Raw genomic sequence first — 22,145 nt, forward strand, 5'->3', positions numbered from 1 at the left:
ATAGAGCTCAGGGGGCCTACTATGAGCTCTTAGAGCAATCCTATTTAAGCCTGTAAGTTGGATTGCCTGTCAAATTCGTACTATGACCTCACAAAAACAATTCACTGTCCATGCAGTTTACGTTCCCCATTCGAAACCCGTTCGCCTTTTCTTTCATAGCAAACTCGTATCATGACGTGTTATTTGCCATGCAAATGGCGGTCTCATCTGTAAAAATAAGCAATTCAAAATAAGTTACTCCGTGACTAACTTTTTTTGGATTTTGTTACATTTATAAGAAATTTCGTTTAAGTTTTATTATATTTAGAGTTTCATAATTATATGTCACCTTTATAGGCTATATAGCCAATTGTCAATAAATAAATACTATTAACTATTGAGCGATTTTTGAAAATTTTTGTTCGAGTTCCCAATTTTTAAAGTATTGTTAATAAATTATTGGCATGAAGTTATTGCAATTTTTAAATGGTATTATAATAATTTTATTGACTGAAAATCGTAAAATAACATTTAAATAGTGCCAAATTTGATTTTAATGCAATCAATGAAAATGTACGAATACAAGAAACGTTCCAATTATGTTATCAAATTACAAACTCACCTTATTTATTTCAGTAATAAAGACTAGACATGACATGTAATTTTGTCGTACGACAAATTGTAAAGTATGATTGAAAAGTTAAATATGAAATATTACAAAACAACGTACTAAGTATAATCAATAATAATATTAATAAAAAGAATATAATTATCATTAACTTACAAATAAATGGACGACGGGTCTAATACAAAAACCACGAAAAAAATGTCCCAAGTCAACCTATTCGAAATTTAAATTGTTATGTCATCGCAGTATCGCGCTGTCCGTAGAACAAATGAAGACTAAAGCGGAGTGTCGCGCTCTGTATACGATTTTAGCGCCTTACAAGTGCGGACACTTTTTAGCGCGGACCCGACGTCCATATAATTGTAAGTCAATGATAATTATTCTCATTTTAAACTCAATCGATTAATAGTGCTTGAACGCTCCCAGGATACTACATCTGTCTTATTTCTTTCATATGATTTAGTATGTAGTTCCATCTCGCTCTTGTTAGATGTCAGCTAGCCAGCCAGAGACAATTAACATATAAAAAGTAAGGATTCGCTCTGGACCTTTTGGAGGGAAAAGTGTCGTTTTTATTTTGACTTTCAATTATTTTGTGAAATCTAGTTTAAAGTGGAATAGGATAGTGCTATTGTGCCTTAATCGTAGATTAAAACGCGAAATTATACGAATCTCGAACTAAAATACCCGTATCGGCCCGTTTCAAGGAATCCTGAGTCAATCTAAGCACGCCGCCTCAAATTGCCTATTCTCTTTGTGGCGGCCATATTATATATTATACAGAAACATAATTAAACTTCATGTTTAGGCTGATGGCTTTGCCAAAGCCTTAAAATTAAAAAAAAAATATATAAAAAGTAAAACTCATCATCCTGTCATGCCATTCCCGTTCAACTTTGTGTAGGTCATGATACGAATTTAAGCAATTCAGTTTTACCGCGTCAAGTGAATTGCATGGAACTGTGTTACTCATTTTTTTATTTAAAAAAAAAAAAGGAATATACCTAGGAGAATTTTTCATGTTCTATACTAATTTTGTCTTTGGTGCGAGAATCCAGTTGTACCCGTCTAACAACTCTGATAAACTCAACATTCAAAATTTATCGTGTAAAAATCTTTGTTTACTTTAAAGTTTTCAAATTATGTTAGCTGCCTATTACTCGTGAACTATTAACGAATATAAACTTCCATACTGCACCTCAGTCTTTCAACGTTATTATATTGTGAGCAAATTCACCTTCCCTAATAATAGTAAAGATGCGTCTCTATACTTTTTTCTGTTTTTTTTTTTTGCTGAATTTTATCAATGGAAGTAGTCGCGAAATTTTGTTCAGATCTAAATCGCGTACAAATGTCTTTTTTTTTCAAAAAGTTCGAAATCTTCCATTGCAATTATGGAGATTTCACGATATCGACCAATTTAAATGCCAAGGTCAATTAAGTCACTTCCTTATAATTATACAATTCTTTAGAATGGCTAGCCACGCATCTTAACCTACGCACCTTCTAACTGTACCCATCCCTAATTTTTAGCTTTTTCTTTTAAATCGTAATATCAATACTATCATACATATATTCGCCCGTATCTTTAAGGCACATCTCGCTGAATAAAATATAATATTGATTTTATTTTTATTTTTAGATACAATTTTGTAGCAGCAATAAGTTTAATGTATAAACAGATTAAATACACTAGTATTTCCTAGTTTGAGACTACGCCTGGTTAAAATAGTTTTATTGATACACTGCTCGTTGCTGCCTCGTATAAATAAATACACTTGATTTTATGACACCTTTGCGTTAATAAGTATTAATATATGTATAGTATAGACAAAGAAGTGACAAAAATGAGCGGAACCAATCCTCCCTTTACTATATGACGAGAACTATTTTATGCGATCACGTGTCCATAGTACAGTAGCTGTCCTTTACAAACAGCACCAATGCTGCTAAACGTAACTGCAAACATGCAGTCAATGTGTTAGCAGCCTAAGAATGAAATCAAATAATGTATGTTTACCCCTATGACTATTATTGCTCCATTTATAAATAACCTACATAACCTTGAATGAATACGAGTAAGAGAGTGGTAATGGTAACATTAGTAATCTAGATCCAGTTTTGAAATACTGCTTCTAAAAGTCCAGCTATCCTTTTCTTTTTGCTACACAGACGGCAGTATTTTCAAGGCAAACGCGTCGTATTGTTTAGTTTAAAACGTTACGTAAGAACGGATATTTACGAGCTTCACACATCGACCGTTGTTACGCGTAACGGCTTCCGCATAAAATTACATCTCGATACACCCAAATGAACACAAAGTCAATTTTATTTTTCGGTTAATTGCTGTTATTTTTGTAATCAGCCAGTAATATTATGTTCCCCGAATTTTGTGAAAAAAAAAATAAAAATAAAAAAAAAACAAAATTCGACAAAAAATCGAATTTTTAAAAAAAGAAACAAATTAAGAACAGAACAGGTTCAAAAATTAAGTTGGCGTTGTGTACATACATTGGAGTTATCGATCTATCATGCGTACGTGGTCGAATTTGTATGGGAACCGCACCGAGCTCTGTTTGTGTAGCTTCTTAAAAGCTGATAAGTTACATTTGGACCCTGAGACGCATCAATATCGATTAACTGTAGTTATCGTATAGTTAGTAGAATAAATATTAGAAAACATCACGAACGTCGCTGTGATCCCAAAGTAAGTAACTAAAGCACCTGTGTTATGGAAATCGGAAACGACGATACTACAAACACCCAGACCAGAGACGATATAGAAAAGTTAGTTGTCTACATATATTGACCCGGCCGGGGATTCATTGAAGATGGCACTATGAAAACCGGTGCGCAAGCTACTCGACCACGAAGGTCGTCACATGTTGAGAACGTTATTTAAAATTCCACGACGAACGCAGAATCTATTATGAAAAAAAAAATACATTTTGGTAACTCTATATAAACAACAAACGCGGAAACTACGTGACAGAATTTTATTCACTCGTGGCTTCAGTAATACAATTTTAACTAAAGTGCTTGCAAAGTTTTTAACATGTCTCGATCGAGAGCAATTTCCACTATGTTTCACAAATTCAACTATTTTCTTAGTAATCTCTCGGCAATCTTCGGAATTCCGTATGCACCTGAGTACTCATTTCCATGTGAAGTTTATATAGGTGTATATTATATCAGTCATATTTATGTTATCACTTAAATTAATATTTTAATTTAACTTTAATACATTTATTGTACAATAGGTAATGTAGACTAGGCTCTACTCTGTGAGTAGAATTGCTGGCTGAACATAGGTAATGATTATAGTTTTGTATTTAGAATGTTAAGAAAACAGATCTTGACATATCATATTAAGATTATTGATTTGTAACCCTAAACATGTAAAAAAGTGAAATAAAGTATATTTTTAAGGATTATTCCAGTTTATACTCATAAAGGTACCTCTCGCAATGCATTAGAGCTATACCCCTCGTTACAGTAACACGGCTAGGGTTGGCTGGAAGATATTTCTTCTAGAGATAAACTGACCTTTGTATATGTCCTTGGTAACTTGTGTTTTTAATGTCTTTTCTTTGTTCAATAAAAATGGCAATAAGAATTTAATTTGAATTCTGAACTATGTACTTTATTGCTGTTTTGTTTTCCATGAGAGCTATATAGGGCTGTAAAGCTACTGCACTTTAATAACTAGGTACTAGAAGCTAGTAGAGGATGAGCTAGACATTCTCCTGTCCCTCCAGTCGCGTAGGTTTCTGGGAACTGGAGAGATGCTTCGGCGTCGGGAGGTGAGCGTGCCGGCAGCTCCGCCACCAAAGAGATTTGGTAGTGGACCTTAGAGTCAACGGCTTAGTGGTGGCAACCGTTAGTTGTGCAATGCCCAACGCGAAGTGAGCGTGTCAACAGCTCCGGTTCCGGTACGGCATTTAGAAAGAGCAACCCCTAGAATTTCTTCCCCATTCTTCTCAGGGGAATTTGCCTTACGAATGAGCGGTAGAGTTTTCAAGTGCGTCTTGATTTCAAGTGTAATTTGCTTATCTATGTAATAAAGATGAAAATTGGATTTGAAGAATTTGAATTTACCTATTTGGACAATAGGCGGGGTGCTATACGTGCACCCGAGGCAACTCTCCCAATGATGAAGTCTGTGCAAACGGATTGATTTGGGGTCAGACCTGACTGACAAGGTTCCTGTGCAGGCTTGCTTGCACAGGTTATAGTGCCCTCCCCGTGTAACCAAGAGGTTGATAGGGAGGGTCACTATGAACAAAACTTATGTAGAAAGATATGGGACTGACCTTTAATAACATTTACTCGTTTTAAATTACTACTACTTATTAAATAGTAAATTTTGTAACAGACAGTAATTGACCTTCATAAAACCAAAGTAAAGCTACTCTAAATATATACAATATACACCCTAGTCGATCGAGAGCGTCCAGTTTGCACTAAGTGCAAAAGACAAAAGATAGAACTCTCTGACGACAGCCGAAACAGGAGGATTGCCGAGATATGTTAAGAAAATAGTTATGTAGAATGTTAGTATTGCACAAATCTGCCCGCTGACAACACCAGGCTACAGACATACCGCTTAACTGAGGCGTTTCCTAAGGAAACTGCGCGGTTCGGGAGGGTTGACAGTTTACGTAACAGCTATTGATACACGGGTAAATTTCAACAAGATTTTTCTGACGATATTCAATGACAAGGTGACTGAAAAAAGTGCAAAATGGCTCGTCTATTCATTTCAATTATCAATGAAATAGTTTTTTTTTTAAATTATCGTTTATGTATGTAACAACAGTTGACTAGTTGGAAGGCATTTTCTTGAATAAATTTTTAGAAGTAGTAGAGCTCCATGTGAAAGAGTTCGTCCAGGGAAGTACTGCCACCTTACCTATTTAAGCAGTAATGTCAGTTTACTGTGTTCTGGTTTTGAAGGGTAAGGGTGCTGGTGATTTTACAGGCACGTGGGACTTGTTAACTTATGTCTCTGGGTGACGGGCGCAGTGGCGCCGATGCTCCTCAGATATTTTGCGATTTGAAACACTGAAAATGTTATGGACAGACGTGTAGTTTACCATCAGACGCACGACTTGTTCGTCCGGTCACTTGATATTGTATATAAAAAAAAAACTTGTTCTTGAATATCGTCACAAAAATCTTGCTGATATTATCCCGTGTGCAGCGCGCTATAACTATTACGTAAACTGTCACTCCGCCCGATCGAGTATCTCCGCCCGCACCGCACAACTACCTCAAGAATCGACTCAGTTACGTGGTAGGTTTGTAAAAGCCTTGTGATATGTCAATTGTTATATATAATTATATATTTTTAACAACCATACTGAACTTCAGGACCAAAGAGAATTAAATTCGAAACTGGTAGGCCTCTAATCCCTAGATGACCGTGACAAAATAACTATTGCTTCCTATGATAAATCATGTCGACTAGTTTCAAAAAGAGTTTTGGTGACACCGACGATTCACGCCCCAATGCTTCAGCTTTACTTATAATTCTGTCATACTGAGCTTTTTCCTCTTCACCGTATATATGGTTTACTTTCACCATATCATACAACCACTTGATTTTCCCTACATGTCCTGGGTCTGGACTGCCGTAGAACTGCTGGAATATAGCTCTCTGTGCGGGAGCGAAATGCTGCAATGCTGTGACGGCCAACCAAGTGCATTTGCCTTCTTGGATATCTGTGCCTGCTTTTCCGGATATAGATTCGTCACTGTAACAGTCTATGTAATCATCCTGAAAAAGAAATTATACTTTTTTATACTGTTGTGCTGAAGTGATACATCCGTTGAAAATGTAACGTGGAATACAATTAAAAGACTAGAATTGCGTTTAATTAAGAAAATTTTAAGACATTATAGAAGGGGTGATGAGGAGGATCCATGACCTTCTTTATTTGGAGGTCGAAGAGCTCTTGCTCTATATTACCCTCCTTCTTGTCATAGCTACGTACATAAAACCATTAACTGCCTCCTTGGCCGAACGGTTACCATGCTGGACTGCCACGCAGAGGTCCTGGGTTCGATTCCCAGGCCGGGAGATAAATGTGTATGGCCTACATTTATTTCTCGTGAGTTTGGGTCTAATTTGTGGTTGTCTATGTCTGTATCCATGGCACCCGCGATACAGGGTATCCCTATTGCGGGGTTATGAGCAAATGAGTAAAGAAAAGGAACAGAGACAAAGCTTCTAAATAGCATGCAAAATTTATACCTATTTTACACACGAGGTTAAAATGAAATAAACAAAACTTTATTACAAATATTATATATATAAATATTTTATTACAAATGACTTATTCTAAATATTTTTTATAATCTTTGTTTTTCAATCATTTGTAGTGCCTTTTAATTGAACGGTATATTCTAAATATAACATAAAATCTTTTTAAATAATCTAATGGCATATAATATTTACAATTTTGCGTACGTTTTAAAGGGAAATCTTCTCGCCCTACTGTTTTTAACCACTCCTATCGTCTGAAATATTAAAAAAAACCATGAACCATCTTATTTTAATCAACAAACATTGAATTATATACATAATACTTAAACCTACGTATTAGTGAGCGAATAATTATGTTTACTAATTAAAATACGAAGGTTCAAGTTTTTCATTTCATACAGATGATAGGAAATCAAGCAATGCATTGACGGCTTTTGTTCCGTTGCTCTGGAGGCGGAATTCGAACAAAAGTTTATCGCATGATGTGCTGTTGACATCACCTACGTATTTCAAGTCATAAAGATCAATAATTTGACATTATTTGTAAAAAAAATTAGTTCTTGTCGTCATTTTTGCTTCTGAACGCACTATATACGTACCTATTCTGAGCAACTTGTTAAAACTACTCAACCATGTACGATACTAAAAGATTTTTTGCCACGCCGGGTGGTTTTTTCTTTCGATCTTGAGGTATATGTATTAGGTATCTATTTACCTCATTATATAAAAATAAAAAATTGTAACCAAGTTCTTGTTTACCTAGTTGAGTCCTTGGGATACATATAAAAGTATATGTTTTTTTATCCTTCTGTTATTATCTTTGCATACAATACAGTAAATTACAATTGCACTTTTTTATAAACACTTAATTACAGATATTATATACGTAAATTAAGTAAATCAATTCATGTGCACATTTTGTATTACTCAGTAAAATAATATAATGACTTTACTAGGCAACGTATGCATGTCAAAAAACAAACACGACGCGCTACGTGTGTAGCCCGAGCTGTGGGGCACCGTCCGAGCTGGTTCAAACAAGTTTCTCTTTACGCGACGAAGCCGCCGGTGGTGCTCACTCACACACGTGACTCAAGCTTGTAGTACAGTACCTTTTTATTTTTTTACAGTACCTGGCATAGCGCGGTTGTATGAAGCTTTGCCTCTGTTCCTTTTCTTTACTCATGTGCTATAAGTGGGTTGCGTTATTATTATAATTATTTAAATATTGCAATAAAGCTAGGCGCAATAAATAACTACAAACTCCACACATGAAAATGCATATATTCAAAAACAATGCACACTATAAAGAAGTACAAATCTACAACAAAATCCCTAATACAATAAAAAATTGAATTGCAGCTTACTTTAAAATATACTATTATCAAAGTGCTATTTTATGTAAAAGTAAAGGGTGTAAAAATTTTAATTAATTTAGTATTTAAATTGTTTCTTTTGCATATAATGCAAAAGTCACGTCACTCAATCATAAAACTTGCCATACCCTTGTGCAGGGCCATGTTATGAATACCTAACCTTACCCTAAGACCTATCAATAAACGTACATGTATGCAATAAATAAAGTAACGCTTTTGTATTTCGGTAACATTCGAGATATTAGCACCTAAAGTTTTATTGTCACCTAAAATAATGTCAATTACGCTGATTTTCCTAACAATAAAACTGAAACTAAATACGATATTTGAAAAAAACCGCTTTTGTAGATTGCGCGTTTGTAGATCTCGTTTCGCTGATCCCTGATATCGCACCCCTCATGGAAGAATGGCATAACGTCGCCTTACTTTCTCAAACTAGTATCTTAAAACACAATGTTACTGAAATGCAAAAAATGGATTGTATATATGAATTTTGCAGGCTGATTTCACATCACATTTCCTTCATATTCACACACTGGCTTTGACCTATTCTTAAAGTAATACATCTAAATTAACCCCTTGATAAGAAATTTAAAATAAATAGAAAGTTTTGCCATCTCCCGAATAATCACTTTTTATAAGATACGAGTTTGAGAAAGTAAGACATCGATAAGTGAAATTAGGTCAAAAATGTTCATTGCTCCATTGGATACCGAAAACTTCTTCAATTCAATTCTTGTAACTCTATCGATTAATATTGTCGACAGAGTTACAAGAATTGCGGAGGATGTAGGTTATATTATCTGTATCCAATTCCTGTATCCAAATAAACATTTTTGACGTAACTTCACTTATGCCATTCTTCCACGAGAGGTGCGGTATGTTAATAACGCAATTTGGCTAAAAAAGTCGATTACGTTAGATATGATAAGAAGGCAGTACAGTTGCGGTGTTAGCTTAATCTGGCTTTGATGTCGCCGCGAATTCGGATTTTTTTTCTTCAAAAATTCATCACGAATGACTACTTGGACCAATAAACCACCACTAATAGGGTATTTAGAAAACAATTACTAATTACATACACTTGTCCGTTAACTTTAATAAATAGGCTTTAAATTACGCACAAATGTGAAATAAATTGCTTGTGACGTCACAACCATAATGGCGCCTATACAAGCCACATCAATGATCGTTTTGCTAAAATGGAAATGTTCGTTTTTAGCAAAACTCAATGAGATTCCCCCACCATTGGCTTTAATCAGTAATATCTCTCTCTTATGTGATTGCGCATTCGCATTAAGGGGGCTCCATATTCTCGGCGACATGTCTCGGCAACAATATTTGTCCAGAAAGGGCGGGACAAAATCGAGCAGCTACATTCACGATTGGGACAGATGTAGACGTACTAGAAGATGAAGACTGAGAATTTTTTTAACATTTACCGATATGATATGGAGACAATACGAATATACACGAAACAACACGAACATAGACGAATGGTTCTAAATGCCTCTGTGCCAAACGGTTACCATGCTGGTCTGGTCCACAGAGGTCCCGAGTTCGATTCCCGTTCAGTGATAAACATTTATATGGCCTATATTTGTTTCTTTCGTGACTTTGAGTGTAATTTGTGGTGGTCTATGTGTATGTCCATGGCACCCGCGACACTGGGTTGCTCTAGTGCGGCTATGTAAGTCTCTAAGTCTGTGGGTTAAAAAAAATGCTCGGTAGTTTTGCCGAGAGTGTGTACCCCGCTTTATGAATATCAATAATTACTTTTTTTTATAAAAAAACTAATGCCAAATGTTCGTGGAATTACATCTATTTGCCAAATTTTGTTGAAATGGGTTACCGGAAAGTGCGTGAAACGGGACTCATCCCCTAGTTTGTCACCCTTAGAGGTGGAATATTTTCTTCAAATTTAAATGGGACGAATAGTGAGGTATCCTCTTTCCAACAAAAAAAAGAATGATCAAAATCTGTTAATTGCATAACATACTAACAAAAAAAAACACAAATACATCGAATTGAGAACCTCCTCCTGTTTTAAAGACGGTTAAAAATACTCCAGTTTTCATACTAAAATATGAAATTAATAATGCACTTACTTGCATTTGAAAGAACTTCCCAATATCTAAACAGATTTCATTTGTCTTCCGAAGCACGTCTTCATCGGTGATGTTGGCCAGCAACATTCCAAGGCGGACTGGGAATTGGTAGGTATAGTATGCAGTCTTATGCTTCACTATAGTCTCGTAGCGTTCCATTGTGAACATACTGTAGTCGGTTTTGTTTCGATGCGCCATTGTATAGTCTAAATGCTGACCTATTGAAGTTTGTAAGACTGTCTGGAAAAACAAAGGAATTCTATACGAGGCATGGTATAACGTTATGATAATCTTATGTGAAAATCCTAACGTGTCTAGGCGTGTAACTGATTAAGTAATTTTGCAGTAAATACTGTTTTTATGACTTTAACGTCTGTATGTAAGTTCTTTAGCAAGAAGCAGGCCCTTTGAATGTGATTTTAATAGAGGCCACAGTGTTTTTAAAGTGTATATAGTTCTGCATGCATAAGTATACACTTACCCCATTAAAAAGTTCTACAATAGCGATATACTGCGGCAGATGTCCGAGTTTAGTCCTCAGCACCTCGAACATACATGTATAGAGAAGGATGGTGTCATTGATAGCGCCTAGGCCGACTTCAGGGAGGCGATACCAGCAGGGCACGCCGCGACGAGTTGATGCCCCGTCCATTATGTCATCCGCGATTAAGAAGTACGACTGCATCTATTTAATAATAATGCAGGCATTTAGTGTACGCTAGGGGTATGACGCTTATTTCACTACCCAATTTGTAGGGCCCTGTTTCAAGGGTCGACGCGGTTCCTAGTTAGTGAGCACCTTATTATACTATTCTGCCAGCCAGTAGGTCGATTCAGAACCGCACGATAACTCTGTTGTCGACCGATTCGATTAGATATCGCACGATTTCTTTTCATTTATATTCACAATAATCGAATCGAACGTCAAACTGTCGTATTCGAAACCGAACCGAAATGACGTCACCCCCTTACGATTACACGAAATTCTCGACCAACAAAGGCTACAAACGTTATTCAGAACACAGTTATCGAATGAAAGTTACCGAACATCCTATTGTTTACAATGTCAGAATGTAATATGGAAATCCCTTATTATTATTAAGTCTGGATTTTTTTCAATTTTATTAATTTATTTTAATGTAAGACTAATGCATTCCTATATTTTAGGCCTTTAAGACTTAAAAATGTATATAAAAGGATTTTCATTTTTCTTATAATTTATTTCATCGACTGACTCCGTAAACGCGGTTGAATAACGATATCGTATCCGAATGCGAATCGAACGTTTAACTCGAAATGTTCTGAAAAGCCATTCGATTCATGAACAATATCCAATCGGAAGATTCGGTTAAAATACCGAAGAGTTCTGAATTGACCTGCAAACCCTAACTCATTCTGAACGCGAACGCTGAGAGCTTTGTACGTGTTACTATCATGGCGCCATCGAACGTTGTATTTGTTGTAGTTGTTTCTCATCAAAGTTTTTGTAAATTTCAAGTTTAAGCTGGTGAATTTACAGGCATATGGGACTTGTCAACTTGTGTCTCTGGGTGACCGGCGCAGTGGCAGTGCCCCTCAGATCTTTACGATTTAAGGCTCTAGACAGACAGATTGCATTTCAACATCACTTCGACTGCAAAATTGCAGTTTGAATGCAGTTAAAATGCATTTGGTCCAACGTTTCGTTGGAACTGCACGCCACCTGCACACCGACTGCAATCGTGTTGCACGGTCGACGTGCATTTCAAATACAGTTGGACCAAGTGCATTTAAACTGCAAATTTGCAATCGGAGTGCAGTTAAAATGCAGTCTGTCTGTCTAGAGCCTTAAGCTCTGAGTGGCACTGCAACTGTTATGGACAGGCGTGAAGCTTACCATCAGGCGCACGAACTGTTCGTCCGTGTGTAAAATTTTAAAGCTGTCGGCCCGTACATTCTTCTTCGTATAGTCTTTGTGATATTTCTTCCATAAATATGTGCATGTCTTTGTATATATCTATCAGGCACAACAAAATTTCTTTTCCTTTACTGCACGACATGGCTATAGCAAAACTAAATGACTACACGAACCAGAGGTATGAAACGATACGACTGCTCTTAGCGTTCATAGCGTCATCTCCCTAACTGCCGTAAGTGTTATTTATATACACTGCCCTAGCTGCAGAGCGAGACCCTAACCAGAGAACAAAAATAACGAGAACGGACGCTCTCCGCCCCTCCCTAGCTTTAGATACCGCACCACGCCTCGCACATTGACGGTCACATTGACTGAATGGCAGCAAGGCTGTCGGCGAGCTGTTTTCGCAGTTAGACGGCTTTGATATTTGAATATAGTTTTCATTTATTGAAATGGAAGAAAATCGTCAAATAAAGTCTCGAAAATCTTTCGGGGACACGACCTTCAGCAATGAAGATAACGACTAAGAAGAAGAGGAGGTTAAGAGACGAAAATACACTATTTAATCCAAAATACATATATTTGTTTTTTGGACAGTAATGGACATAGAATTTGTAAAGAGTCCGAAAAATTGGTTTGTTTGTAAAAAAGAACAAATATACGCGATTATGATCCGAAAATCTAAGAACTCGATATGAATTACTTAGCAACATGAAATTCTGAATCAAAGTATGTAAATAACTTTTTGCTTAACAAAATTGTAAGTTACATTCATTAACGCTAAAATGTGTATTCATTAGTGCTCGTATAAATCGTTTAACTTAAAATAGTATAAACAATACGGTTTTGCGGATTTATACTTAAATCTCGTGGCTTTATATTAATAAACATCTTTAGGAAAACTTTCTCACCATTTCCACGCACCATCCCAAAATGCGTGCGAGTCTTAGGGAGTCTTCAGTGATGTTTTCAGGCTTCTCCATCATTTCGTAAGCCATCACCGTTGTCAGTCCACGGTTCATTTTGCCTCCTGCTAAATTGTAGTCTAATATCTGGGGAGAAAAGTGTATAATAGGTGAAAATAAGTTAGTTTGATTGATAATGAAATCAAAATTAAATATTTGCGCATTCACTTGTCACACATAACATACCTATAGAATTTTGACGTTGTACACCATTGACTTACAAATAAATGGACGACGGGTCTAATACAAAAACCACGAAAAAAATGTCCCAAGTCAACCTATTCGAAATTTAAATTGTAATGTCATCGCAGTATCGCGCTGTCCGTAGAACAAATGAAGACTAAAGCGGAGTGTCGCGCTCTGTATACGATTTTAGCGCCTTACAAGTGCGGACACTTTTTAGCGCGGACCCGACGTCCATATAATTGTAAGTCAATGTTGTACACACATACAAAATGACACTACCCACCTACAACGAATTTTATTTGAAGCAGTAGTGTTCCATTGAAGTTTATTTCATGATATTGTTTATTTGAGAGTGAATAGGCATTATTTAGGTGTACATGCTCATCGTCACTTTCCATCAGGTGAGATGGGGGTCAAATGCGCACCTATGTTTTATTAAAAAAAACTAAGTGACACGAACGCGACAGCACCTAAGCGACACTCTTATCCATAGCAGTTTCAATGCCACTCAGAACTTTAAATCGTAAATATCTGAGGGACACTGCCATTGCGCCCATCACCCCCAGACGTAAGGTAGCAAATTCCAAGTACCAGTAGTGCTCCAGATTACTGCTTTTCGGCATAAATAGGTAAGGTTGTTTATTCTAGAGTAACTCAATTTATTAAATTATAATTTACTTGCACTTCCATTGTTTTATTAATTAACACACCTTTTTAACCCAGCTAGCTGCCTCGGGCACCTCAGCAAACTTGCTGTTACTGACAAGAGTGTCAACAATCATTGGCAGTGTATCCTGGAATGTTTCCCTCCATTTGCTTTCTGACAATGCATTGGTTGTCGCCGACACGCTACTACTTCTTTGCAGTTGGATAATTCTGTTGAAAAAAAAACATGGAAATGATCCATTGGATAATTGATTGTTTTTTTTAAATTCACTATTCAGGATTCAATGTAAGACACAGACCTATTATTGTATTATGATAGTTGCCTGATATAATACAAAAGTAAAAAGCAACTCTGTCGACAATATTGACCAACTTTAATGACAAAAAATCTAAAAACTATATTATTCTATTTTTTAAATGTCATACCAAAAACCTGCAAATGCTTTTTTAAATTTTTTTTGTAACTAATGTTTGTATAATATAAAATACCTATAAAAAATAATGCTTTGGTAAAAAAAAAGACAATTTTTCCTTATGAAAGTCTTTGATCTCACAATTGCCATTGCTTCATTTGACATTGAGTAATATAATTTTATGATATTTAATAGTAGATTGTACAACAAGTGCATAAAACGCGTCATTTTATGGATTTATAAATGGGTTTTATGATCGAGTTATACACTCTGCTTTTCACTTCGATTTCGAGGAAATTAAACAGCAATATTACAAATAAACGATTATTTAATTAAAATTGAATGTAAAATTACAACAATTAGACATATTTAATGAGATGGCTTTTTATTTTATGCACTTGAGCATAAAATCGTTTTTTATGCAGCCTACACTCAGCATAAATACGAACTTGAAGAGCATGAGAAGTGAAAATGTATATTTATATACAAGATAATACTTGCTAATCCAAACATATCTCTCAATCGTTATCGGATTGTATAAAATGAGCATCTTGTTTATTTAACTTTAAATTGTAACAATGGCTTTGGTATACACAAAGACCTTAGGCATTGTGCTGACAATTGACATTTACATAACATTAATCTTATGACGACGTTCTTTCCACCATTTTAAAAGTCAAAGGCTAAACTGGTTTAGATCTATGTAAATTTAGTATTCCTTGGCATAACTATTATTAATTAAATTTAGTTATAAAATATTCTGAAATATTCAAAACAAAGTAAAACTGAGTGATTTTTTTTAATAAATAAGAAATGTACAAACAAAACAGAAACTGCATTGTGTGTATTGTATATGTATAAATGTGTAAGTGCAAGTATGTGCATAATTTATTGCAACAATCAAATAAAATTTTTATCAATGTACTTCTTCTTGGGGTTTCTCTCCAATCGTATGTTGGACAACATCATGGCAATCCTGACTTTAGAATTTATAACAAAATAGTAGATTCCGTTAGACAGAAAAAAATTACAAAACATTCAAAACCAAATCAAAATCTTTACTGATAAATGGGTGCTACTACAGTGTGAGAGATTTCATACTCTCCTAAAAGATGATATGAAAGAAGTGATGAATGCTTTAACTCTTTCATAATGTAATGTGTCTATTTTAAGAACCTTTAGTTTATGTTCTGTTTTTGTTAATTTAATTATTCCAGAGTACTATTCTGCCCTTCTAACTAAGAGTGCAGTAACTAAGTCAAACCTGGGGGGCTACTCTCGATCTCCGTCCGACATCCGTCCGAAACAATTACTGTCAAATAAATAATATTAGACAAAATTAAAAGACAAGTATCCAGTATGAAGCTTCATTCGCATCACGCGTCTTTTCATTAGGTCAAGTATAGTTATTATATTTGGCAGTAATTGTTTCCGACGTATGTCGGACGGAGATCGAGAATAAACCCCGTTTTCGAGAAAAACGTGGTTAAAAAAAATAATTTAAAATTTACTTTAGCTTCAAAACTTCAAACACAACTTACAGCAACATGGCATATATGAATAGAAAGGTAAAAGAATGCAGAATTGTAATGTTATATGTGTATGTTAAGGTTATGTATGATAATATTTCAAAAGTATACTTATGCTCAGTAACTGCTCTAGTAACACAACTGATCCTCCTAACCATAACACCAGTAAGTAAGTACCTTAGATACTGCACTTATTATTAGATAAATATTGTACCGCTAATTCATCTAGAAACTATATAGATATATACAACGGCACTTATTTTATTTAAGAACATTATCAAGAATCACTAAGTTTTAAGTTACACAAAAAATCATAACTTAATAAGGCTTAATTGATATACATAACAATGTGTGAATATAGTGATTACAAAAAAAACATTATTTTTTGTTGTGGAATGTATATGGTAAGAAATTTCACTTTATCAAATGCAATCCAGAAAACATAATTTTAAATTAAAGTACGTACCTTCCTCTTCAATATTCATCAATAGGTATTACAAAACTTTCACCACATATAAACACGGAATTGGGTTGAAAGATTATGTTTAATCAGGAGCGCTTTTTGTTCCCGTCTAGTGGTATAACGGTTATTAAGCTTTCAACTTCAACTTTTGTGTCTATGGCTCCGTCGTTTTGCGCGACGATTTTGCCAATGTCAGGGTTGAAAGACATGTGTAGCGGTGGTGAGATAGATTGCCGGTTATTAAAATACTAACAATGCACGTTTTGCAGATGAATTTGACAAAATTGTTGAAATTGTTTTGATTGATTTTGGCTTAGAAATACACCTCTGTGCAATGACTGATTGCCACTAGCTTAGAGACATCTTCTCACCAATTATAACTGCAGTATCCATACGAGTTACTAGTTTTATTAGAATTGCAACTACAAAATGTTATTGATTTCCTTATAATAAATACAGTATCTAATAGATACTGAATTTATAATTAGCTCTAAGGTGGTAGATTTTGTAAAACATAAATAAAATAAGTGCAGCAACTATTAGATACTGCGTTTATAGCTTGAATTCCAACGCCATTGACTCAAAAATTAGTAACTAACCTTACGGCTCTTTAAATTAGCAAATATTATATACTGTACTAAGGTACTGCAGTTTCACTTCCTGTATTACAGGGTTCCCATGGGAATTTTGATATGTCAGGTTACAGCCACATATAGATCTTGTTTTGGTGTTAACGATTATGTATTTAACTCAATTTCATCAAAAATGCTAGTTACTGCACTTTCCTTTAGGATAGCAGTATTAATTTGCTAAGCCCGAACGGGGAAAGTTTGTACTTAGTAATTAATAAATAAATAAAAGATTACTAATTAATTTAAGAAACAAAGACATAGTGAAACTTACCTCGATGAACAAGCATGTTGTTTACTAGCGTAAAACTTTATACTTTTATTAAATGATCTCAAAAATGCGGAGGAAGTCATCTTTAGTATTCTTCGTGACCTGAACTTTCACTGACCGATATCAAGAATTCACAATAAAATTTTATTACTGTAGGTTCACTGATAGTATAATTAACCTTGCAACAGTAAATATGGATTTATTTAAAATAAATTCATGTAATTAAAACTATTTTTTAGAGATATGAACATCGCTACCGCGATATTTCATACGATAATTCAAAGCACTAAAGTGACCACCAACTGCCACCAACTATGAGGACAAATTCGACACTTGTCATCGTGACGCGAATAGGGATGTGGACTAATCATATCGCTATGTACGATTTTCACGAAAAATCGATTCAACATTTTAAGAATTTGCGATTGTTCAGATTATTTTTCGGTTCATTGTTGGTCAGGGGGCCTAAAAGGTCAAATTGTACAATTCTGTTAAAAGCAATTCATTTACAGAATTCCTTGTAATTCGGTAGCAATTCCTCTTATTTTTGTAAAATTCTCCCACATTCCGCTGAATTGTATCCAATTTTTTTAAATTTGATTTTATGATATGCATAAATGGCTTATTACGAGAATTTAGTGTAAATAAGTATGTTCATCGATAAAACAACTACATAAAAAGATTAAATTGCCAAGAAACCAAAGATTTCATAAATTTTCTATTATTCGTCGGCAATAAGTTAAAAGTTGTCAATATCAACAACAAATAATCTCAAATAATCTTTATAATGTTTTCTAAAATTTAAAAAAAATATTTTTCCAAGAAAACGAAATGATATTTAAAAAAATTGGATTGTGGACGTAACTGTTTTCAGGACGCCTCGGAGTAACTCAAATTTCCATTTTATTTTGGAATTCGTGGGAAAACAGTACTTCAAATATGTTTTGTCATAATATAAGAATGTTTCAATAAAATTTATGTATTTTTTTAAACTCAATTATGCTGATAATTGTTTGTTTATTGTTTCGTTGATCGCATTCAAAGTTACATACTACCTAGCCTTCTTTAACTGTCAAATTTGGCCACTTACTTGGTGACGACCATTGACTTACAATTATATGGACGTAGGGTCGGCGCTAAAAAGTGTCCGAACTTATAGGTCGTTAAAATCGTATACAGAGCGTCATTCACGCTTTAGTCTTCGACTGACAGCGCGCTTATCAATGATGCCGTATTGTGTAGTAAATCTATATCTATAGTAAATCTTGTAAAAATTACTCAACTAAAGTGAAAAAACAGGATGGTATATCATATTTTCAGTAAGTACTACATTGTGTTATCATAGTTATCATTTAAAAGTGTTATTTTATGCACTAGTATATATAGCTAACTGTCTCTTTCCGACTCATAGCTTGCGTAGAAGACTGAACGAGACCCAACCAGTGTTGGGCGTTAATCAATTAAATTTCAATCAATAATTCAATCAGATTAAAAAATCAATTCAATTGAAATCAATTGCAATTAAATCAATTGCGACGCGTCGCAATTGATTTAATTGCGATTGATTTTAATTGCAATTAAATTTGCAATTAAAATCAATTCCGGCCCGTTGGCGGTCCCGGTTGGGAACCCCGGTTGGGGGGCCGGTTGGGGGCCCGGTTGGAAGCCCGGTTGGAAGCCCCGGTTGGGGGCCCCGGTTGGGGGCCCGGTTGGGCGGCCCGGTTGGGGGCCCGGTTGGGGGCCCGGTTGGAGGGCCCGGTTGGAGGGCCCGGTTGGGGCCCCCGGTTAGGGCCCCGGTTAGGGGCCCAGTTGGGGGCCCGGTTGGGGACCCAGTTGGGGGTCCGGTTGGGGGGCCCGGTTGGGGGGCCCTGTTGGGGGCCCGGTTTGTGCCCCGGTTTGGGGGCCCTGGTTTGGGGACCCCGTTTTGGGGGCCCCGATTTGGGGGCCCCGATTTGGGGGCCCCGGATCGGAGGCCCTGATTTGGGGGTCCGGTTTGGGGGCCCAGGTTGGGGGCCCGTTTGGGCGCCCCGGTTGGGTGGCTCGGTTGGGGGGCCTGGTTCGGAGCCATCAGGCCCCTTAACTGGCCCCTAACCGGGACCCAAACCGGGGCCCCCAATCGGGGACCCAACCAGGGGCCCCAACCGGGGCCCCCAACCGGGCCCCCTTAACCGGGACCCCAACCGGGCCCCCCAACCGGGGCCCCAAACCGGGCGCCCAACCGGGCCCCCCAACCGGGGCCTTCAACCGGGGCCTCCAACCGGGCCCTCCAACCGGGGCCTTCAACCGGGGCCCCCAACCGGGGCCCCCAACCGGGGCCCCCAACCGGGCCCCCCAACCTGGGCCCCAACCAGGGGCCCAACCGGGGCCCCAACCGGGCCCCCCAACCGGCCCCCTAACCGGGCCCCCAACCGGGGATCCCAACCGGGGCCCCCAAGCGGGGTTCCCAACCCGGGCCCCCAACCGGGACTAACTCACCCCCATATGCCCTATAAATTTATCATAATTTTATTGTCAGTTTTAATTGTTAATTGTTAATCAAAAACATTGAAAAGATTGAAAATTGATTAATTGTTAATTGTAGATATTTGCGATTAACGATTGATCAATTGTTAGTTGCGAGAACCGCAATTAACAATTGATTAATTGTTATTTTATTGTTGAATTGTTGCGGTTCTCGCAACTAACAATTGATCAATCGTTAATTGCTGTTTCGCAATTGACAATTAATCAATTGTCAATCTTTAATTGCCAGAACAATTAAATTTTGCCCAACACTGGACCCAACACGTCAATTTCAATTGTTTCAAACACAAGCGTTTGAAATATTTAGAACAAAAATTTCATAGAGTCGCTGTGATACTAATGTTATTATTAAAATATTTTTTAATACATGTTTCATACATGTGTTAATAAACTTTCAAATATTGTTGTACTCTTTCTACCGCTTGGGGTTACGAATCAGAAGACCGAAAATACATTTTCCCGAAATAACGTTTACATGAATTTCCATAATTCCGAAAGTATTTTTTTAGGTTATTTTTAGAATATTACAAAACAAACCTAAGCTAACTTAGTCTTTTCTTTATAATAAGCCAAATACAAAACTCCCTAAAGCATAACGGTTTTATTATGAATCGGTTTTCAGGATTATGAAAATTTGGCTTTACGTTGAGTTTGAATTTAAAAAAATCGAAACATCGGTACATTTCTTATGGCATGGCATAATAAATGTATTTATTTCAGTTTTCCTCGAGATCCTATACTTTGCTCACCATGGAGATATATATCGCGACAAGAAAAACATTTTAGCCCGAAAATATACAAATTTGTTTGCTCGGCTCATTTCAGACAATCTGATATGTACATAACCAGCAAAGACTTACGAAAATTAAAAAAAACAGCTTTGCCAACATTGCTAGTAAGAACTGGTTTTTGGTGCCTAGGCATTATATTAAATTTATATTAAAGCCTTGGTATGTGATTACATCAATGAGTGAACTGTGCATAGAAAGGAGAGAATACATGAATTTATCCAGTCAACATAGCTTGAACTTAAGGAGAAAATGACAAGTATTAACAGAGAACATCTTACACCGCCAAAATGCATTAAAAATCAAAAGTTGGATGAATGACAAAATATACCAACTTAAGAAACAAAGAAGGTAATTGAAGCAGACTGACACTGCAAATTAAATAGGATTTTTTTTTAAATTTTAAGCAATTTGTAGCTTTCACATGCAAACAATGCATAATAATACACATAGTACAACCTTGATAGCCTAACGGTTTGCACTGTGGGCACTGGATGAGAAGTTCCCGGGTTCGATACCGGTAGGATCAATTTAACAAATTAACTTTTCTAAATGGTTCTGGTCTTGGTATTCTATTGTAAGACAATCACCTGGTCTGAAACTAGGGAACTCTCTGTACATACTCCCCATGAGTATCAGAGCAATAGAATCCCAGAGCAGAACCAATTTACAAAAGTTCATTTCCCAAATTGGTTCTACCGGGAATCGAACCTGGGACCAAGAACGATGGAATTTATCCGCTCACGCGATGCGCTCCTCCTACCGCAAAATGGCGGCTATTTGGTTTCGAAAATTAGAAAAGGATTCAGTTTAAATACAAGTTTTTATAAATAAAAAATATTATTCTGCATTGCTAAATAAATACCCTCCGTACTACTAACAAAAACATCTCAAATAAAATGCAGTATTACACCGCCAATCCTGCACTTAAAAAGCACTAATGAAACTTTTCGTGTAATTGGATAAATATGATAATATTCCATTTGAGTGGTTCTAACGTTTACCATGAAATTACTCCTAAAAGTATAGTTTATAAACATTTATATACAGGGTAAACTTAAAAAACGCTACTTACGGTATGTTTTCAATAAATAAACACCGAAATCACCAGCCCAAACAATAACACACACGATTGTCGTGACGTATTTTTGAAGTTGTTTATTTTTTTTAAAAGACAGACCCAGGCATTAAAAACTTTATGGTTTGCTAGAGTAGTTACCGAAATAGCAATTAATATTAGTTCTTTTACCTGTTATAACTTTGATATCCGATAAATCGGTATAAAATCATCACCGGCACCTCTAAGTGTGGTATGCGTCTACGGCTGCATGTATCGCGTGAGCGGTTATTTCGGGGCACAACTCAGAACACCCAGGCCAAAACAACTTAAACTTGAACGAAAAGTTCACATTTAGTTTTATAGTTGATTGAGCTGATTTCTTACGATTTAAAAAAA

General features: G+C 36.2%; 1 protein-coding gene across 1 annotated transcript; it reads right to left on the reverse strand.

Moving 5' to 3' along the window:
• Positions 1–5,928: 5,928 nt before the first annotated feature.
• Positions 5,929–17,517, reverse strand: LOC113231151 (farnesyl pyrophosphate synthase-like). The gene is made up of 6 exons (XM_026465344.1): positions 17,382–17,517; positions 14,118–14,283; positions 13,168–13,308; positions 10,841–11,044; positions 10,360–10,599; positions 5,929–6,386 (listed from the first exon to the last, which is right to left on the reverse strand). Exons 1-6 carry the CDS (start codon positions 17,459–17,461, stop codon positions 6,045–6,047), a joined length of 1,173 nt encoding a protein of 390 aa, XP_026321129.1. The 5' UTR covers positions 17,462–17,517; the 3' UTR covers positions 5,929–6,044.
• Positions 17,518–22,145: the final 4,628 nt, after the last annotated feature.

Source organism: Hyposmocoma kahamanoa, unplaced genomic scaffold (genome assembly GCF_003589595.1).
Source record: "Hyposmocoma kahamanoa isolate Upper Pololo Valley unplaced genomic scaffold, ASM358959v1 64, whole genome shotgun sequence".
In the NCBI taxonomy this organism is placed as follows: Eukaryota; Metazoa; Arthropoda; class Insecta; order Lepidoptera; family Cosmopterigidae; genus Hyposmocoma; species Hyposmocoma kahamanoa.